The 17,756-nt window shown below is 44.4% G+C and overlaps 1 protein-coding gene across 1 annotated transcript; it reads left to right on the forward strand.

Moving 5' to 3' along the window:
• Window positions 1–7: 7 nt before the first annotated feature.
• LOC6593260 (probable ATP-dependent RNA helicase ddx17) lies at window positions 8–1,089 on the forward strand. The gene is made up of 2 exons (XM_026985031.1): window positions 8–69; window positions 141–1,089. Exons 1-2 carry the CDS (start codon window positions 8–10, stop codon window positions 1,087–1,089), a joined length of 1,011 nt encoding a protein of 336 aa, XP_026840832.1.
• The last annotated feature ends 16,667 nt before the right edge of the window (window positions 1,090–17,756 follow it).

Raw genomic sequence — 17,756 nt, forward strand, 5'->3', positions numbered from 1 at the left:
GATCGCAATGAAGATCTTTCCGGTTCTGGCAGTGGTCGTGCTCTGCCTCGCAGCAGCACAGGCTGGTGAGTATCCCTAGAAAGAGGGCTTTTGACTTAAAGTACAGGTTTCCTTGAACGAAAATTTCTGTTGGCAGGTAGGAGTCGTCCACAGCTGGTGCGCCTCCATCAGGTGACGCGCTCCGAGTACAACGAGTTGCTCCGCCTTACCCAGGGCAAGGAGGTGGTCCCCGAGGGCCGGCTGCTCAGCAGCTCGATTGCTGGCATCAAGGGTTTGGCTGCTGGCGTCAAGGGCGGCTTTACGGTTGGCAATATCATTCCGGCGTTCTTCAGCTCCGGATCCAAGGAGGTGACCACCAACAAAGGCCGTCCCCTGTGCGTCATCTCCACCAATAACGCGTACGACGATGAAGAAAACAGTCGCTCGATCAGTGTGGCGTACGAACCGAACAGTGATTCTGGCTCATCTTCGGGCGGCTCCAGTGGAGGAAGTGGGCACGGAAGTGGGCACGGAAGTGGACACGGAAGTGGTCACGGAAGTGGGCACGGAAGTGGACAAGGTAGTGGGCACGGAAGTGGGCACGGCAGTGACAGTAGTAGTGACAGCGAAGATGAGGATGTAACCAGTGTCAATTGCATTATAATTGTGAACGGCACCGACACCACTCGGAAGCCAAGCACTGGCGGTTCTGGAAGGCCACACACACCACCGCCGTACCCTGGGGGATACCCATATTATCCCCCACCTTATGGATACCCCTCGCCCGGATACTATCCCCCTTACCCCTTTCCACCACCCCCACCACCACCAAACCACAAGCATCGTTCGTTCGATCGTTCGATCGAAGCGCCAGAGGACGTGAGCCGCCTGATCGATGCCTACAACGGCTACTACTATCATCCCAGGGCATTTACGCACAGCTATCGCAAGCGCTCTCGGGCCAGCCAAGAGGGCTCCTCTGCGTACCAGCCAGCCAGCTACCCGCAGCAGGAATACGCCTCCAACTACCCTAAGGTAGTCCGTAACTACGGCCTGACCCACCCGGCTCCCGTCTATGTGCGGACGCCACAGTTTGACCAGGAACAGTAGCGAGACGATACCATAAGCCAAACATTCAAATAAAATATCTGAATATCGTTATAATAGAGAAGGAAAAATATTTTATTGGGAACACTTCGGTGCGCACAGATTTCTCACGATTTCATTGATTCTTTGATTTAGGATATAGACATCCCATTTCTTCTGGTACTTAAATAACCAAAAAATACAAATTTTTCATTTTTCGTTTCTGCTGTTTCTAATGCTGCTTGACATGGCTTAAATTTTTGATGATACCATCATGAGCAGATAAGTCATTTCGTTGTCCATTTAAAAATGACAATTGTCTGCTTGCTGGATAAACTATATATTTTCGCAAATTATTGAAAGTGTTGGAAAAAATGCGTATTATAGGTGCCCTCCAAGATCTGATTCAAGAGATGATTGATATCATCAGCTATCTGTTCCGTACATATGACTTCTGTAATATTTTCTAACATGTGTACCTACTAGAGAGCGCCATTTAATCCAACTGAAACAGAAGCAACAGCCATTATAATTGTACTTGAAATTGAATGGCAGAATCGCTCGCATTTTGCTAGCAAGTGTGTGTGCCCATAGGCTGTTTTGCGTGAGTATGCGAGGGTTTGATCGAAAGTGTTACAAGGTCCTGCCACTAACAATGCAACAATGAGCAGAAAGAAACGTTGATCTAGGCATCAGAGAACACGGCCCAAACACGGCTTGTAAACAAGCAGCATTACACTTCCACCTCCCACGCACGCACACATGGGGAGGAGAGGAAGCATACACACACATTCACACACAACTGGAAGTATTGAGAGACAACGACAATTGGAACTGTAACACATCGCTGCCTTTTGTAGAGCCTGCCTCTTCGGTGCTTGTGCTGGTGCTGCTCTCCACACTGTGGATGTAGATACTGATACAGAGACACACTAGCACACTAGCACACTAACACACATGCAGTGGCAAGGACAACGAACGCGCAGGCATAAAAGAGAATAAATTAAAGAACAACTCGAAATAACCGCGGGGCAATTTGCAGTGGTACAGTGGTGCATATGGGGCATGAACGTGGGCGTTTGGTACGCCCCTTTGCTGTTAAGTGCAAGTGCATCGATGCCAAAACACACATGCGAATGGGACAGAAGTAGGTTCGCCTTTGGCCTCATTGCGTTTTTAGCCTGAGCCTCTCTGCCACACTGCCAGCCCCCCGCACCCTACCACTCCACTCTGCAACTCTCCACTGGCTGTGTTGTGTCTATGCACTGCAAAATAATTACTTTCATATCCTGCGGCAATTAAATTCATTTAGTTTGGCACCAATTTCCCTTTTACCCAGTGCAACGCCCAACGCCCACGGATCCCACGGAAAGGATGAGCGAGAAAGCACCACACTCTGATTAAGACATTCATTCCATGTCGCATTCAACGGCTTACGCTTGTGGCTGTTGAACCCAAGCCGAGTGCTTTCTCCCTGCCCCTGCCCCTGCACCTGCCACTCCCACTCTGCCCCACGAAAACCCAAACCACCGTCCTACCCGTCTGACCAGGCAACTCTAAACTATGTCAACTGTTAACTTTTCCTTTTTATTTCAGTTATTTGTTGCGCTCGTTGTTGTTTCTGCAGCCGCTGGCATTCCGCCTCTATGGCCTGCATGTTTTTCAAGGACTCTACATAGTTTATCCAACAACATGAGGCACACGCACACACACACACACACACACACATACACACACACACACACGCCTCGGATATGGACACGAAAGAGAGCTTGTTGTAGTGGAAAGCAAGTGTAGGCCGTTTTGGACATGGCTGAGTTGAATGTAAGCAAATTGCTGGGGGCATTACGAGCACAAGTCTGTCTCAGACAGAACAAAAAAGTGCACCCCACTTAAACTATTCTGTTGTAGGAACGGATTATTGAGGGATGAATGAAAATCAATCCCCAAATGGTTATTCTCGAAGATCAATATTTAGGATTTAAAATAAAATTTCGGACAGTGGTGACAGTCAAAACTGATGCGAGATACATTTTTCGGATGCCAATGAAAGGCTTACTGGCTTGTTGTCATTGTTTTTCAGGATTTGTGGTCAGCAAAATATTCACAAAAACGAACAGAGAAATGCCCGATAATTAGGAAATCTATTTGTGCAATATTTTGCCTCCCAATCAAAACTACATTAAGCACTTGAGCAGAGTTTTTGTCTTTGATTTTCTCAAGTATTCAATGCTCTGATGAAGATAAATTACATAGATCTTGAATAATTTTCCAGGGGGAAAAGTCAGACAAGCATTTAGAGCAGCCGAACACACACGTCATCAGCATCGGCGTCATCATCGTCTTCATCATGTAAATGTCAATTTAACGGAATATTAATACACGCACTCACCCACACCCACACACACACACACACAAGCATACCCAATACATATGTCTCTGATATCAACGGAAGTGCGTACACGACTACACGCTTGAGTGCCATTTTGTTAAGGCGCAAAAATTGATAAGTGCCTTGTGGTTCTTGCGGTCCTGAGCGGCCCATTAACCGAACCAAGCGTCATGGAAAGAGGGGTGTATGTGTGTAGCATAATACAATTTACACAATAAGAGAGGCAGAGAGCACCAGCAGCCGATGCACGTCAATCAAAAATGGCGTCAAATAATCATTAGCAAACCATCACTGCCAAAAAATATGTACCAATGAATTACAGAAAATCTTCTCTAACCAAAGAAGAAATCATGTCTTAAGTGTGATTGGACAAAAAAGCCCGTCTTCGATTGGAGAGAATCTATATCTGGCTATCCCCAGCTTGGCGAACACCGAAATGACCTTTTTGTTATGAGAATTTTCGTTCAGTGCAGCGAGAAGAACGTGATTTTAAATGGAAGAGGTTTGGAAATGTATGTAAAGACGGAGTTGTTCTTGTGTTGGCTGTCATGTTTGTAGTTGTCTGTCTCTGTAGCTCCTTTTGGCTTGTTGTTGGTTTGGTGGATAAACGAATGCGGTTTCCGAAGCAACATCGGACCCATTTTGCATGGCTTAGACTGCGAAAACTCCTGGTATAACTGATGAATGGTATATGTCGAGGGGAGTTTGTTGAAATCCCTTTAAAAAGTGTACACTTTTCTCTTATTGTGCCATGAAGCAGGTTCTGGCATAGGCTTTCAATAATCTGCTAACTGAATACCTGGCAATTTGGCATCAATGGAAGTTTCGCCGTACCTGGGCCTTGTCCCCCATCGAACCATCCATCCAGCCATCCATCTGTATCCTGAAATGTATGTTCACAACACTAACGAGCTGTGATTTTTCTTGCCATCAGGAAGGGGACAAGGTAGAGAGTGCAAGTCAATGCGATTGGCGTCAATTAAGTGCCATAAGCGACACAACAAGCCGTCAGTTGGTCGGTCTGCTCCTCTGTCCCTCTGTTCGTCCGTGCCTCCATCCAGCATGGAGTTTAACGCTCTTGCTCTTTCTCTGACTTAGAGGGGGAAGCTTTTGACACACTTTTCCGTAGCAGCAACGGCAGCGGCACTAGATTGATTGGCGCCGCTCAATTGGTAACCTTTTTGGCCTGGTCTCGGCTTGGTTTACCGTTGACTTCATATGCAGCATCGTTACACGCATCGCTGGGCCTCCTGCCACTCCTGCCAGCCACACCCGGCCTCAGTCCCTTTTTTCTCCGACAAGCGATTAGAATAAATTGCAACATTCTGCCAAAACGACAGGCCCCAGCCTCAGTTCAGTTCAGTTGAGTACCAGGCCAGGCCTAGGATTGGGTTTGGGTTTGGGTTGGTTTGGGTTTGCAGATTGGTATTGAGCTCAACGTTATGCATTTGACACGAGTGCCGATTTCTGCTTCGATAATTTCCTCAATATCACAATCTGCGTGTAGTCTCTGTATCTCAAAACTTTTCGAGTATCGGTCGCTCTCTGTGTGCGTATGGCTGGCTGTGCTTGTGGTTGCGGACGGGTGAGTGTAATCAATTTTAGTGGCAACTCAAAGTTTTTCAATGCGCAGCCATTCAATTAAAAATTTGTGCTCAACTTTATTTTGCTGTTAAGTGGCAATCTACATGCATCCATCCAGCCATCCATCCATCCTCCTCTTCCCATCCGTTCCCTTCCCCTTCAATATATATGTATAGATATATATATATATATATGTATTATATATTCGGTTTATTTCGTCCGTTGCATCGCGCACACATCTGTAAATACAACTATAAATGGCTTTGAAGAGTTTTTCCCATTTCGGTTGATTTTTATGCGTTTGTTTGGGTTGATTTATGTGCAGATGCCAGTCAAATTGATGAATTGCCTTTCAAAGACTATCAAATAAAATCAAGAGCACAGGGAAATGTTTTTACTTTGCCTCCGTGCTTGGTGCAAAATGGAGTTCGGCTATAACTTCATCTACAAGTCAAAGGTAAATTGGGTCAAACTCCAAGAAAAGGTTGAGGTGTTTATAATTCTTGCTAATTATAATTACACCCGTTCTATTAACTAAAGAGAAATCAACTTAATTTCTAAGCGGAGATTCTCGTTGCCGTTTTTTGGATTCTATTTTGATATGATAATCTCCGCTTTTTTAATAGTACCTTGGTTTCTATTTAAATAATGCAATAATTTTTGATTAAAACTTAGAATTCTTTGAATTGCAGTATTTAAATAGAGTGTTCTTGTTGATTGTTTCGAATTGAAAAGGGGCGTAACGGCTCTTCTCATATGCCAAAAATCCCTGTATTCTGTCTATACTGCCACTCGAGATATTCCATTGCTGTTTTTAGTATTATTTTTTTTTTTTTTTTTTTATGCACACAAAATGGAAAACTTAATCAAATATTGTTTAGTAATACACACACACACAGGGATGCGACGCAACATAAGGTACTTAAAAAATGATATCAAGTCTGAAAAAGAACACCAAGAAATTGAAAAATAATAACAAAGAGTCACCTTGACAGCCGTTATTGTTGTCGGGTTTACTGCTTCTGCTTCTGGTGCTGCGTCTGCTGCTCTCTCTCTAATTTAATACGATGAGTTTTCCCCTCCTTCTTGGTATTTTTTTGTTTTTAATTTATCTACCAGCCTGCAGCACTTTCCCTTCAGCCCCTCCCGCCATCGTGCTACAGCACCTGTCCCGATCCAGATCCAGGGCACTGCCGTTGCCATTATTCAATCTGTTGGTATCCTGCCTGTCATAGTTCCTGATGTTCATGATGTTCGCAAACTACCCTTTCAGAGAGTAGTGTGATATCTGTAGCCAGAAACTTGTTACAATTTCTTTCTAGCTCAGGATTTCAACTTCAGTTGTAAGGGGCACATCAGATATACACAAATACATACGAGTATATAAAAATTAAATTAAATTACAAAAATTTACTAAGATAATCTTTTAAGTAAATCAAAGAAATTCACATTGAAAGGGTATCAAAAGGTGGCCTTAGCATCAGGCTTTTGCTGTTGTTGCTGGGATTTTGTTTGTGTTTATGTTTAAATAAAACATTGTTGGGTGCCCACACACACATCTCCAGTGCAGAGCCCCACTTTTCGGCATCACCCCCATCTGCTGGCAGAGTCAAGAGCAAGTCATGAGTAAATCTTATTATTTTATCCTTTGTTATTGCATTCTGGATGGCTTTTCCTGCCCAGGCTTAGGCCCTCTCAGCCCTGGCCCCCTAGCACCCCCATGTTGCCGATGTTATCATAAATCTGCATGCTGCTGGGGCATGTTTCGACTGCTCGGGCACTGATTTGAGCCGGAGTCGGGGCTCCGCTCCGTTCCGCTCCGCCTGCTGTCCCGCACAACGTCATATGTCAACTGCATCAATATTTGCATTTTGATTGAAACTTACAAGGAGGCAGAAGTCTGTCTGTCCCAATTTGCATATCCTTCCTTCTGCCAATGCCACTCCTATCCTAATCCCTGGCCAACATACGGCTTAAATGACTTTAAGATATTGGTGACAGTTTTGGGGCTGTCTTGTTAGCTATTTATGTCTAAATTGGCAAATGGAAAATGGCAATGGTAAAGGCCGAATGCAGTTTTGCTGTTAATTTCACTTACAAGGCACATTAAATGCAGACACTGCAACAGGAGCACCAGCAGCACCAGCAGCATCAAAAGCCCCCAACAGAAGCCAACAAAATTCTGTTTGTCCATAATCAGTGCAAAGTGCAGTTTCATTTGCAGTTGCAGCTAAATTCGACTTGGCTATTTGGGGTGCTGCTGCTGCTGCTGGATTCCGCCTCTGCCAAATTAGGTCAAAATTCCGTTCAATTCCACATGAAATGTCAAAATAAACAAGTTAGCTAACGACCAACCAACAGCTTCCAAAGTTGGCTCTACTCGGAGATGAGCATCTGGCTGTTATTAAATTGTGCCATGTGTCCATTTATCTGAGAAAGCAGGCTTCTCCCAACTGCACTACCATTGTTTTCTTTAGATTTGATAAATAGTAAGTGGATATTTCTTAAAAGAGGATGATCTGCATACGGATCCTTCTTACCGGGTTTCTGATACCCAGTCTGTTGATTCAGCTAAATCATCTTTGGATGATGCTCATCACTTGGCTGCCTTTGTGTGAGAATTCCCATGCGAATGCTTCTTTGTGTAAGTATGATGCGGAGACACCCATACTACACTGTCGGATTCTGAGGGGCTTTGGTGGTTTCTGGTATTTCCTCTGCTGATTTTCCATCATCATCTTACGCCTACTGCATATTCAAAAATCTGAATTCAGGTGGGTGTTTTCCGTTGCATTTGAAATGCTCAATATATTTTAGTCATTATTTTGGTCAGCACTGATCTATAGACAATTTCCGGCAGCATCTGAAGTCAAAGAGGGGCCGGTCTGAATCCAGTGGATCTACCCATGTGGCAGGTGGCATGAAATTTAATTGGCACTTTCAAATGGCAAAGATTCAAGTGCCACACGGCACAGACAGAGAGGAAGGGATGCATTGTAAGCCCAACAATAGAGCGATAATTTGGCTTAATTAAGCAAAGGCTGAGTACTCACAGTACCCTGTGAGTAAAGCCAAGTCGGTTGGTAGGAGGAGGGGAAAGGAGAGCCCTCCCTCCTACCTAAACAACAGCTGCATTTCATTATTATACAATTTTTCAATTACTATTAACTTGATGTGGACTCATTACAAGACTCGGTGACTCCCTCCACTCGTCCCCTCCGACGCACGACTGTTCCCTTTGGATGGTTTATCGTAATTAATTTTGCGGCTCTGGCTTGTCTACCCCTCTTTCGCCCTGTCACTTTGTCGCTCTGTTCCTCTCTGGTTATCCTCTCCCTTTCGCTTGTTCGCTCCCTTAGGCAGACATTTCATTATGAAAATTGTTTATTAAAAAATAAATAGAATTAAACAATAAGCAAGAAGCAAATGGCCAGGACGCTGTCGCTGTCGCGCTGTCGTCGCTCATACTCGCTTCTCTCGCGGCTTTTCTCGGGCAAGTTTTTCCATCGGAATACTGGTAGAGAGTAGAGTCCCTGTAAGTTGCGCTTATCACGCAGAATAATCATAAAAAGTTATGCGCTCGCTAATTTGATTAATGGCATTTCCTTGGCCGCAATCCAAATTCATAATGACTCGCCCAGGCTAGGAAATTATTATTACTTCTAATTACAGCGAGACAACTTCATTAAGCCAGCCTCCAACCGCCATCCTTCGCTCTGATCCATTTGTTGGCCAACAAAAAACGAACAGAAACTTGGCTCAGCCGTAAAACAATCGCATCTGGCAATCAAATAACGTAAATTATAAAATCTAATTATTGTCTGGCAATGGCTTTTCAACAGCTGTAAAAAATCAAACTCAACTTTTCCCAGCCTTTGATTGTTCAAGCGTCCGCCATGGCGTATACGTAACGTAATTAACCGAAAACATAGTCACATAGAAAATAGATGCAAATTTCTGTAAAAAACAATTAAAAACTATTTTTATACCCGGTACTCAAAGAGTATAGGGTATTTTTGATTTGTGGGGAAATCGGATGGGTACAACACCCAGAAGGAATCGTTTCCGGCCCCATACAATATATGTTTTCTGAAGGTGCTTTTGCCTCAGCTCACAACGTTCCGTTCCTCCTCGATATTAAATGGTCTGCTAATAAATAGTATCTCAATTTTCAATTGAAATAACCGAGCAACTAAGGTTAAGCTGTGCAATTCTACGCTACCGACTGTCATTTCCTCGTTGAAGACCGTACCTACCTTATGCCCAATGATCATGTGCTTAGTCAGAGCCTTTATCAATAGTTGGAGGACAAAGTACACACCAATTGCAAAGTGACTTTACATCAAAATACTGATGGTCCAAATATTCCCTATTAAATTCGGTTGCGTGGAAACAACACAAAGATCTTTTGATGCATGAAATGAACTGAAGTTGATAGGATTTGCGTGGGAAAACCTTTTAGGAGATGTTAATTATGATAGCTGCTATCCTAATTGAGTCCACCCTATCTAAGCGAGACGAGACCCCTCGCCTTCCCGGAACTCAATCGGTGCAAAGTGGTGTGGCAAACAGTTCCTAAGTTTTGTGTCATCTCCAGCGATTGGATCAGTAAATATTTGCATGCGAGCGAGGACAAAGCCGTGACAAGCAACATGTCCACACAATGATAGTCCATGCCTCATGACCCATTCCCCATTCCCCTTCATGTGCTACGAGGCAAATAACCAAAAGGGGGAGACTGATACAGAAGCACCACCACTGTGCTGACAAAAGCTGATTATTATGGCAATGACAAGCATATTGGTCACGTTAGCACGGCATGGCCAGTGTCCAAATGGGTCGTGGCATGCACTTTACAAGCAGCCCGTTTCACCTCCAGTCGCAGTGGCAGTCCCAAGCCCAGGCCAGAGCCAGTGCCAGCTCCAGTCCGACTCACAGACCCGTTAATAACTGAAACGTGCCTCAAATTGGCCGTTCAGCATTAGCGCCCCGATATTTCTGGCTCTATTTGCCTGCTGATTCCGACAGTCTGCGACTATCACTGCGATTCTGACTGCGACTGGGTCCGCAGGAGATGGCAGAGTGGTGGAAGGGGGGGGATGTGGAAATGGCATGCAAACAGGAAACTCCATTTGGCGGTACCATACCATTCTTTTTGCTCCCTTGGTTGCGTGCAAATTTCTAGTCCCGAGTCTTGGGCTCCACTCACGTTTCCCCACTTATTACGCAGGCCTGGGGCTTTGCATGACTCGCCCTGATTCCGTTCCTAACTCCGCCTTAAAATGTTCCCCGACTGTTCCTTCGACTGCCGCTAATTGCATGCATGACTGTTGTATCAATACCATCGATCTCATCTCAGTGGGATAGTTTCCTCTAGCCCAGGGCGATGGCGATGTCTGATGATGCTGATGGATGCGCTGGAGAGGCCCCAGTGGAGCACAAAATAGCTCCAGGCATAAACCCCAAAGCTAGTAGGGGGACAAGCAGAACCAGCGACTGCAAAATTGCATAATTAATCATGCGCGCATAAAAATGTCAACTGAGGGGGGGTGGGTTAACTTGTGGGATGCAAGAAACGCGGCAACATGTTGCTGCTATCCCCCCGTGCTCTCTCCAATTCACTGCTTCAGCAACAGCATCAGCAGGAGCAGCAGTTGCAACAGTTGCAAGAAACAGATAGAGGGAGATAGAGATAGAAGGGGAGAGGGAGAGAGAGACCGAGAGAGAAGTTTGGATCTGCCACATCCCCATCCCTGCCACCTCTCCTGTGGAGCAGCAGTGCAACGTCGAACATTTACAAACGAATCAAATTTGCATCAGAATTTCATTTATCTTGTTTTGCTACTATTGTGTGGATTTTAAACTCACAGACAGGGAGTGGTAGGAGGAGAAACGGGAAGAGAGTGAAAAAGGGATAGGGGGGAGGGATAGGGGAAAAAGGGAAAGATAACCGAGGGTCAGAGAAATGGCATAATAGTGAAATTGCATTTGGCCAGTTTGTAAAATCAGAAATAACTAGCAAAATATTTCTGGGCAAACAGACGGTGGGGGAGAATTTATCGAACCTTTCTTTAGAGTAGATCGCTATGCAACATGTTTTCTCTAACTGAAACCCACAACGGAGGCATAGCTCTGCACTGGAGTGCACCTCTCCGCTGCAGCCTTCGATCTGCCCATCGTGTTCCCCTCTTCTGCCAATCTTGCCAATGCCACTTTTTACTCGTTTATTAATGCCAACTTCCAAAAAACCGCCAGGGATCTATGCAAAGAAAAAACATATAATAAATTGAGGGGACAGTGTCCAGAAAGGACTTTAATGAAATAAACATTGTACTCTGTGTAACCGTGGTCTTTTTTGTGGCTCTCGGAATGTGTGTGTGTGTGTGTGTGCAACAAAGTTAATAACCGTTTTATGAGTCTATTAAAAAGGGATAATCGCCGGGCTCAGGATGATGTCTAGGCTGTCCTGCCCTGTGCATGGCACTTATGTAAATGTTTCCCCCAAAAACACAGCCTGAAACGTAACCAGAAAAAAACTCCCATCATCAACTGTGGATGAGAGGAGGGGCAGTAAACTACGGCCAAAACTCTAATCGCTTGCCGCTGCCTACACATACACACATACGCTTGTGTGTATATAGGGTGGGGCTCGTATATTATTCATCCCAGCCGACCTTTACGCTGCCCCCAGCCTCAGTCCCCTTCTATACACCTCAAATAAATAAACAAGTTCAGGGGTCAAAGCCTGGAGGAAAGGGCAACTTAAAAATTGTTTTTTATTTGCCGGCCGTCTCTTTTTAATGACTGTACACAGTGCGTAAATCAAACCGCTTGTGAAAGGGGCCAAAAATTATGTAGATTAAGCATCCAACAACCAAACCACATAAAAAAGGGTTCCACTATACAGTATATACATACATACATATGTGTCCATATCTACGAGTATGTACGAGCATGTGCCTGTGCGGGATAGATATTATTTATGGTGATATGTGCCCGACAAGCTGGCAGCATAATAAATTATGAAAATGCCACAAAATCTACAGAGTTTTCGTGCGCATTTTGTGTTTATTTTTATTTATTTTTTTTGGCCAGTTACAGGTGGAGCTTGTTGTGGCTTAGGCCATTACATCCACCTATCCTCATCCATTATCCCTCTGCTAAGTGGGCAGAAATCAATAGTCCTTTCAGGCAGAGCCATACAGCCACCAAGGGGGGGATTGATTTAATTAATTGTGTTGCTAATAAATAGTTCTCTAAACGTGGCCAGGAGCAGCGGTCGCGGTTAATAGTGGGCCTTTTAAGTGCATGTGCAACATGCGGTATGTGTGGCATGCATGGAAAACTTCGCCAGCGGGAAACTTCTTAAATCTAATGCATACGAAGGCAACTTCCTTTTTCCGTTGGGCATAAATAATAGCAAAAGCGGTTGTCCTGCGCTTTACACTGAAAGAAAATACTCAAGAAATTGAGGAATAATTAAAATGGCATCACTATTTTTCCACTTCCCCATCAAATTTCGCGAGACTAAAAGAATACATAGCTTACCGCGCTATGCCCACACACAGAGGCATTGTTCCGAGTGTAATTTCATCCTGCCTGAACCACAGGCAATTGAGCAACACTCATACGCAGTGTGCGCCCCAAACTTCGCAGCAGCTGCCACTAAATATTAAACACATATATATTATAAGCCATATCTTTGTGGCCCTGCATCTCCGTATGCACATTCCGGGCCCTGTTTTGGCCAAGAGGGCGGAGAACGCGGGACCAGTAAGCAAACGGGGCCGGCCCAGACACTTCCGGCATCAGCATCAGCACCAACAGCAACAGCAATAGCAAACACTGAGCCAAGTTAGCAGCCACTTGGCTTGTGCCAGCGAAGAGTACCACAAAGAATGGCTCTATTCACCCACATATATGCGCATATGGTGGTGTTTATCTGCTCCTGTTGGACCACAACATATGCTGATATGAAAAATATTACTTCCGGCATTTCATTTGGGGTTCAACATGCCTAAGCCGCAGAAGCAAAACTTCCCTTGCCCCAGCCAGAGCCAGAGCTACTTGAATCCAGGAAATAAGGACTTGGGGCAGCTTTCATTAAAAGCCAAAGCGAACGCCTGCTAATACAGGAGACATGCGGCTTGAACCCTTACAGCCTCAAGGCATTTCCTTATCAGGGAATTACCTGCTCCAAAATCTGGACCTGGAGCTGAAACATTGGTCTAAGCTGGAAAATGCGTAATTAACAACTGTTCGACACTGTCCTGTCCGATGTCCATTTCCCATTTACCATTCCCCTGCTTCCCAGACAGACTTTCTACGTCAGAATGCGGCTAGACGGCATAAATCTGGCCAGTTGCAGGGGTAACAGCTGCAACCGCAGTAGCAGAGTCCTTCCCATCTACTCACTTGGCAAATTACCGTATGTGCCTTGTTGATGTTTGCCCTGGCCAAAGCCACAACCAAAGCCAGCCCCAGGACCAGGCCTGGGCCAAATACTGCAGTTGGCAATCGTAATGTGACCAACAGAAGCTAACTGGAACTACGAGTATTCTTTAAAATGGCTAGGAATCCATAAAGTGAGTGAATAGATTCCTAATTCTGCCTTCCTTCCTGCCATCCTGCCACAATCATTCAATCAACGAGTTTAAATGCCATGTCCACGTCCAATTTTAAAATTCTTTCGCATTTAGATATTTATTAATTGCTTAGGATGAATATCGAGTGGAAATCATTTTGTGCAAGGGATTAAATCATATTTTTTGGGTTATCAATTTGGATGTTTAGAAATGCATAAAGTTGGCGAATATTCGGATGATGTCTGTTTGATTTGGGGCCCTCTCTGTGGTTGTTATCCCCACTTTGCGGCAGCCAATTAAATAAGCAACATTCAGATAAATAGATGCACACAAATACCCACGATGACAATGTTGCACGCACTAAACTGCTAATTGACATGTAAGCGGAACAATTGCCTATCAGCAGCGACAGCAAATGTATAAAATAGCAACAACTTCAACCATCGTAACGACAACATCGATCAAGCAATAACTATTAAACATAGATATCGACAATGGGAAAATTCAATTGTTGTGCAAATTGATTTCAAATGTCACATAAACGTCAAACTTTTGCACTGCATGGCTACTTTTTCCCCCATCGATCTGTGCACCGCTGGCTATCTACGAGTATCTATCTACCGCTCTGGCCAACCACACAACCTCACATCCAGCGTCCCTTTTTTCCTCCTCTGCTTTGGCCACACACTAACAAGCTCTTGACTTTTGGCTATACTCGGAGTTAGATAAATGGTGCGACTGGATGCGAGGCGAGAGCATGAATTTAGGTGAGAACCAATCAATAATCACGTTCGCTTTGGGTATCCGCTTCCTCGCCCATCTACGGCTCTCTTCTGGCTACTGGCTCCTGGCAAAAATGAAAAATGACGGATGTCAGGCAGGGAGCAATAGCAGCGCCAAAGAGGGGAGTACCAAGTGTGCCGGAGAAGGATGATGACTTTGATTTACTTGACGGCGAGCTGGCCAGTATCGACAGTTTGACACAAATCACAGCTGAGAGGCATTTTAAATGTCAGCCTATGGCAAGAGTGAAAGTTTGCCCCAGTTTTCGGAGAGCTGGTCCTAAACCAAAAGCCACACTCTGCGCCAGGTAGCAGAGGCCCAGGCAGGAGCGAACAGATTTTTGTAGCACACTTTTTGAGGCTGGACAAACTTTCACTTCGAATGACATTCGGGCTTATGCTGGCCAGTGCACACACTCGTGGCACCACGAAGGACCATCTGAAGTCAAGTCTAATGTGTTGGCCGTCTACCTACTGGGAATACAAAAAAGGCCCCTCAGTAGCCAGGCGCATTTAATCGTTATTAACGGGAACTTTTTGCGCACACGTGTGTGAAAAAATAATAATAAATATGTGTACATTGGGAGAGAATTATGGGAGAAAGGCATAAAGCAAAGTCCAAATTGAAACAGAATCGGGGCGGCACCGCAGATGAGCGGAATTACGTGCCGTAGATTTTCCGTCGCGCAACTCCGCCCCAGTCTCAGTGACAGTTGGCCGGAATTCAGGGAGCTCGGAGCTGGGACCTGGGACCGAGATTCCGCTTTGTTTTGTTTGTGCTGATATCTTGGAAGATGGCTAAGCAGCAATTGGCTTTCATTAGGCCTGCTAGATGCTGACAGGATTTGTCAGACATTTGTCAAATTCGGAGCGCATCAAACTTTTCTCTGTTTTATATTCTTTTCCTTTCTTTTGTTTGAATTTTCGGGCTTTTGTCAAAGAAAATCCAAATTCGCGATATATCAAAGGTGCACTTACACATCCACTCATACATACACATACAAGGACGCATATCCATACATATATGCATACAGGTGAATGGATGCATATGCGTATAAGTGTGGCCCCAGTATTATTCCGAATGCAAGCCGGTCATGACAATGGCCAGCATCCAAGACACAATGGTTCACAGTCATGTAAAAATAGTGGATTAATAATATAATTAACTATTGTCTGATATTTTGACACTTGCCTCACTGTGCAGGGATTTGTGGTTGACTTTAGTTGGCTTTTCTCTCACTGCGAGTATCTGTGTGTTGCGCGCGAGTGTGTGTGAGCCATGGCGACAACTTCATCACTCAATGGCCGCGGTCGCTGCTTGTGCTGACAGATACAAATTATGATTGATTGGGGACAAATTTGCCCACTCTCTCCAGCGCACTCTCTCTTTCTCTTCCTGCTTTTCTCTGTGAAATCTGGACTTTCCTTTAAGGCAGCATTGCTCCCGCATTGGCCAATAAATTCGCATTAGCATTAAGTTGCATAAATATATCATAGGGAAATCTGTTGGAATTTATTGCTAGTGTTTTAAATAAATTTAGAGCGTCACTTCATAAATAACTCCCTCTGTCCGGCGTTATTTAGCTCCGAGACGAGACTATTAAAATTTAATTCCCAGAAAAAAGAGGGCATTTATTGAAATTGAACTCTTTGCTCCTGTTCCTGTTCCTGCCCAGTCAAGCCAACCAATCATAAATCATCTGGTCAGCTTCAATACAGGAAAGGACAGTACAGGACAGGACACGAAGGCGAGACAACAACTGCAAGCAGCCGAGAGAAATAGCACGAGAAAAAGGAAAAAAAAAATGGTCCTGGGCCCATTACACGCTCACTTGCTCAGATAATTGTTGATGGCCAGTCCTGTCCGGTGAGAGATGGGCTGTGGGAGTGTCAGTATGGGGAAGAGACGCCTCCACATCTTCCTCAGAGTTATAAATCATAATGAAATAGTTTCTGGGGGAACTCGGAGAAAGCTTTTATTTTCGTAGTCAAATCGCCAATCGAAATGCGCACCTTTGGAGATAATTCTCAATAATTAGAAGCATTCAAGTTTAAGAAATCCTTTTAGCTGACTTAACAGATAGGGATAAATCTGGTCTCGGGGCAAAAATTGAGTTTCGCCTCTTGTTAATAAATCATAAATTGCCCTGACATCCCCATGGCCTTGTCTCGTCTTCTGCCTGTGGATGGCTGGCTCTGCCTTCCTACTGATTGCAAAAGTTAAATGAACTTAAAGTTTTTTTTCGTGTTTTTCGTGTTCTTTGTGTTTTAAGCGGCTTAGCAGGGCGCTTTGACTGTGCTACGCTACTTGTGCCCGAAACTTGTTCGGCTTTGCATATTGATGCGGCATTAGGTGGCACAAGTTGCGGATCTGTTGTAGCAACAAGTCCCGCTGTCGCAACTATGTATGAAGAGCTGTGGCAGGGAGATAAATTCTTCCTCGCACACGCACTATATGCCGCCTTGAGGCAGGCTGCACATTGACATTCAGATGGCATCCGCATCCGCCCCAGATATAGATGGGGGCAAGAGATACAGAGTGAGATATTGATAGGAGGAGGATGTGGCTGTGGCTGTGGGAATGGGACTTTTATGCCAGCCATAAAATTGCCGCCTGCATATCGGTTTCGCTCTGTTTGGCCATTAGCTTTTGTTTTATTTTATTATGCCTGGCACTCGCTGCTGTGTCACTGCCATTTCGGCCATTTTTGCCACAGCTTTGTGTACTCGACATTGTTATTTTTGTTGTTGCACTAAATCAAAGTGTCGTTTGACTGCGGCATGCAAAGGCGAGGCGAGCAAATCAACCATTCTGCCATCCCCTGCGAACAACCAAAGGAGAGGGAAAGTTTATTGGCATTCCCGATTTTTATGGCCTCATTTTGGCCCCTTGCATAACAATTAGCCAGACTGATTCGATTCGATTTCATTTCATTTAATTCTCTCGTACTATAGCTTTTTGTTCACATTAGACTGCGGAAACGGTAAAGGAAAATAATCAGAGCAAAACGAGTGGCACATTAGCAGTCACACATGAGTGAAAGATATTATCTTTCTATAAAAAAGAACTGCGAGTGTCCTGAATTAAAAATTGTAGCCAAGCTAAAAAAGATTATACCATTAATAAATATCAACGGGCTTCTTCAAAACTGTGCGGCAGAGATTTTGTACATTGCACGACAAAAATTAGGTTGAAGACCAGGTTGAGTAACTAGATGCCATCCTCATATTTCAAATATGCAGTATACCCCTAAATCTTGAATAGAAAATTGAAAAGAGAACTGTATCAAGTCAAATTTGAAGTTTTCTATAATTTTAAACTGTTTTTTCGCCATTGTAGAATCCCCC

The sequence above is a fragment of the Drosophila persimilis genome, unplaced genomic scaffold (genome assembly GCF_003286085.1).
Source record: "Drosophila persimilis strain 14011-0111.01,24,50 unplaced genomic scaffold, DperRS2 tig00000002-arrow-pilon, whole genome shotgun sequence".
Taxonomy (NCBI): Eukaryota; Metazoa; Arthropoda; class Insecta; order Diptera; family Drosophilidae; genus Drosophila; species Drosophila persimilis.

Coding starts and splice junctions, on each gene's coding strand:
- LOC6593260 (XM_026985031.1), top strand. CDS start 8: ATGAAGATCTTTCCGGTTCTGGCAGTGGTCGTGCTCTGCCTCGCAGCA. Junction 70..140: donor GCAGCAGCACAGGCTGGTGA/GTATCCCTAGAA, acceptor GTTGGCAGGTAG/GAGTCGTCCACAGCTGGTGC.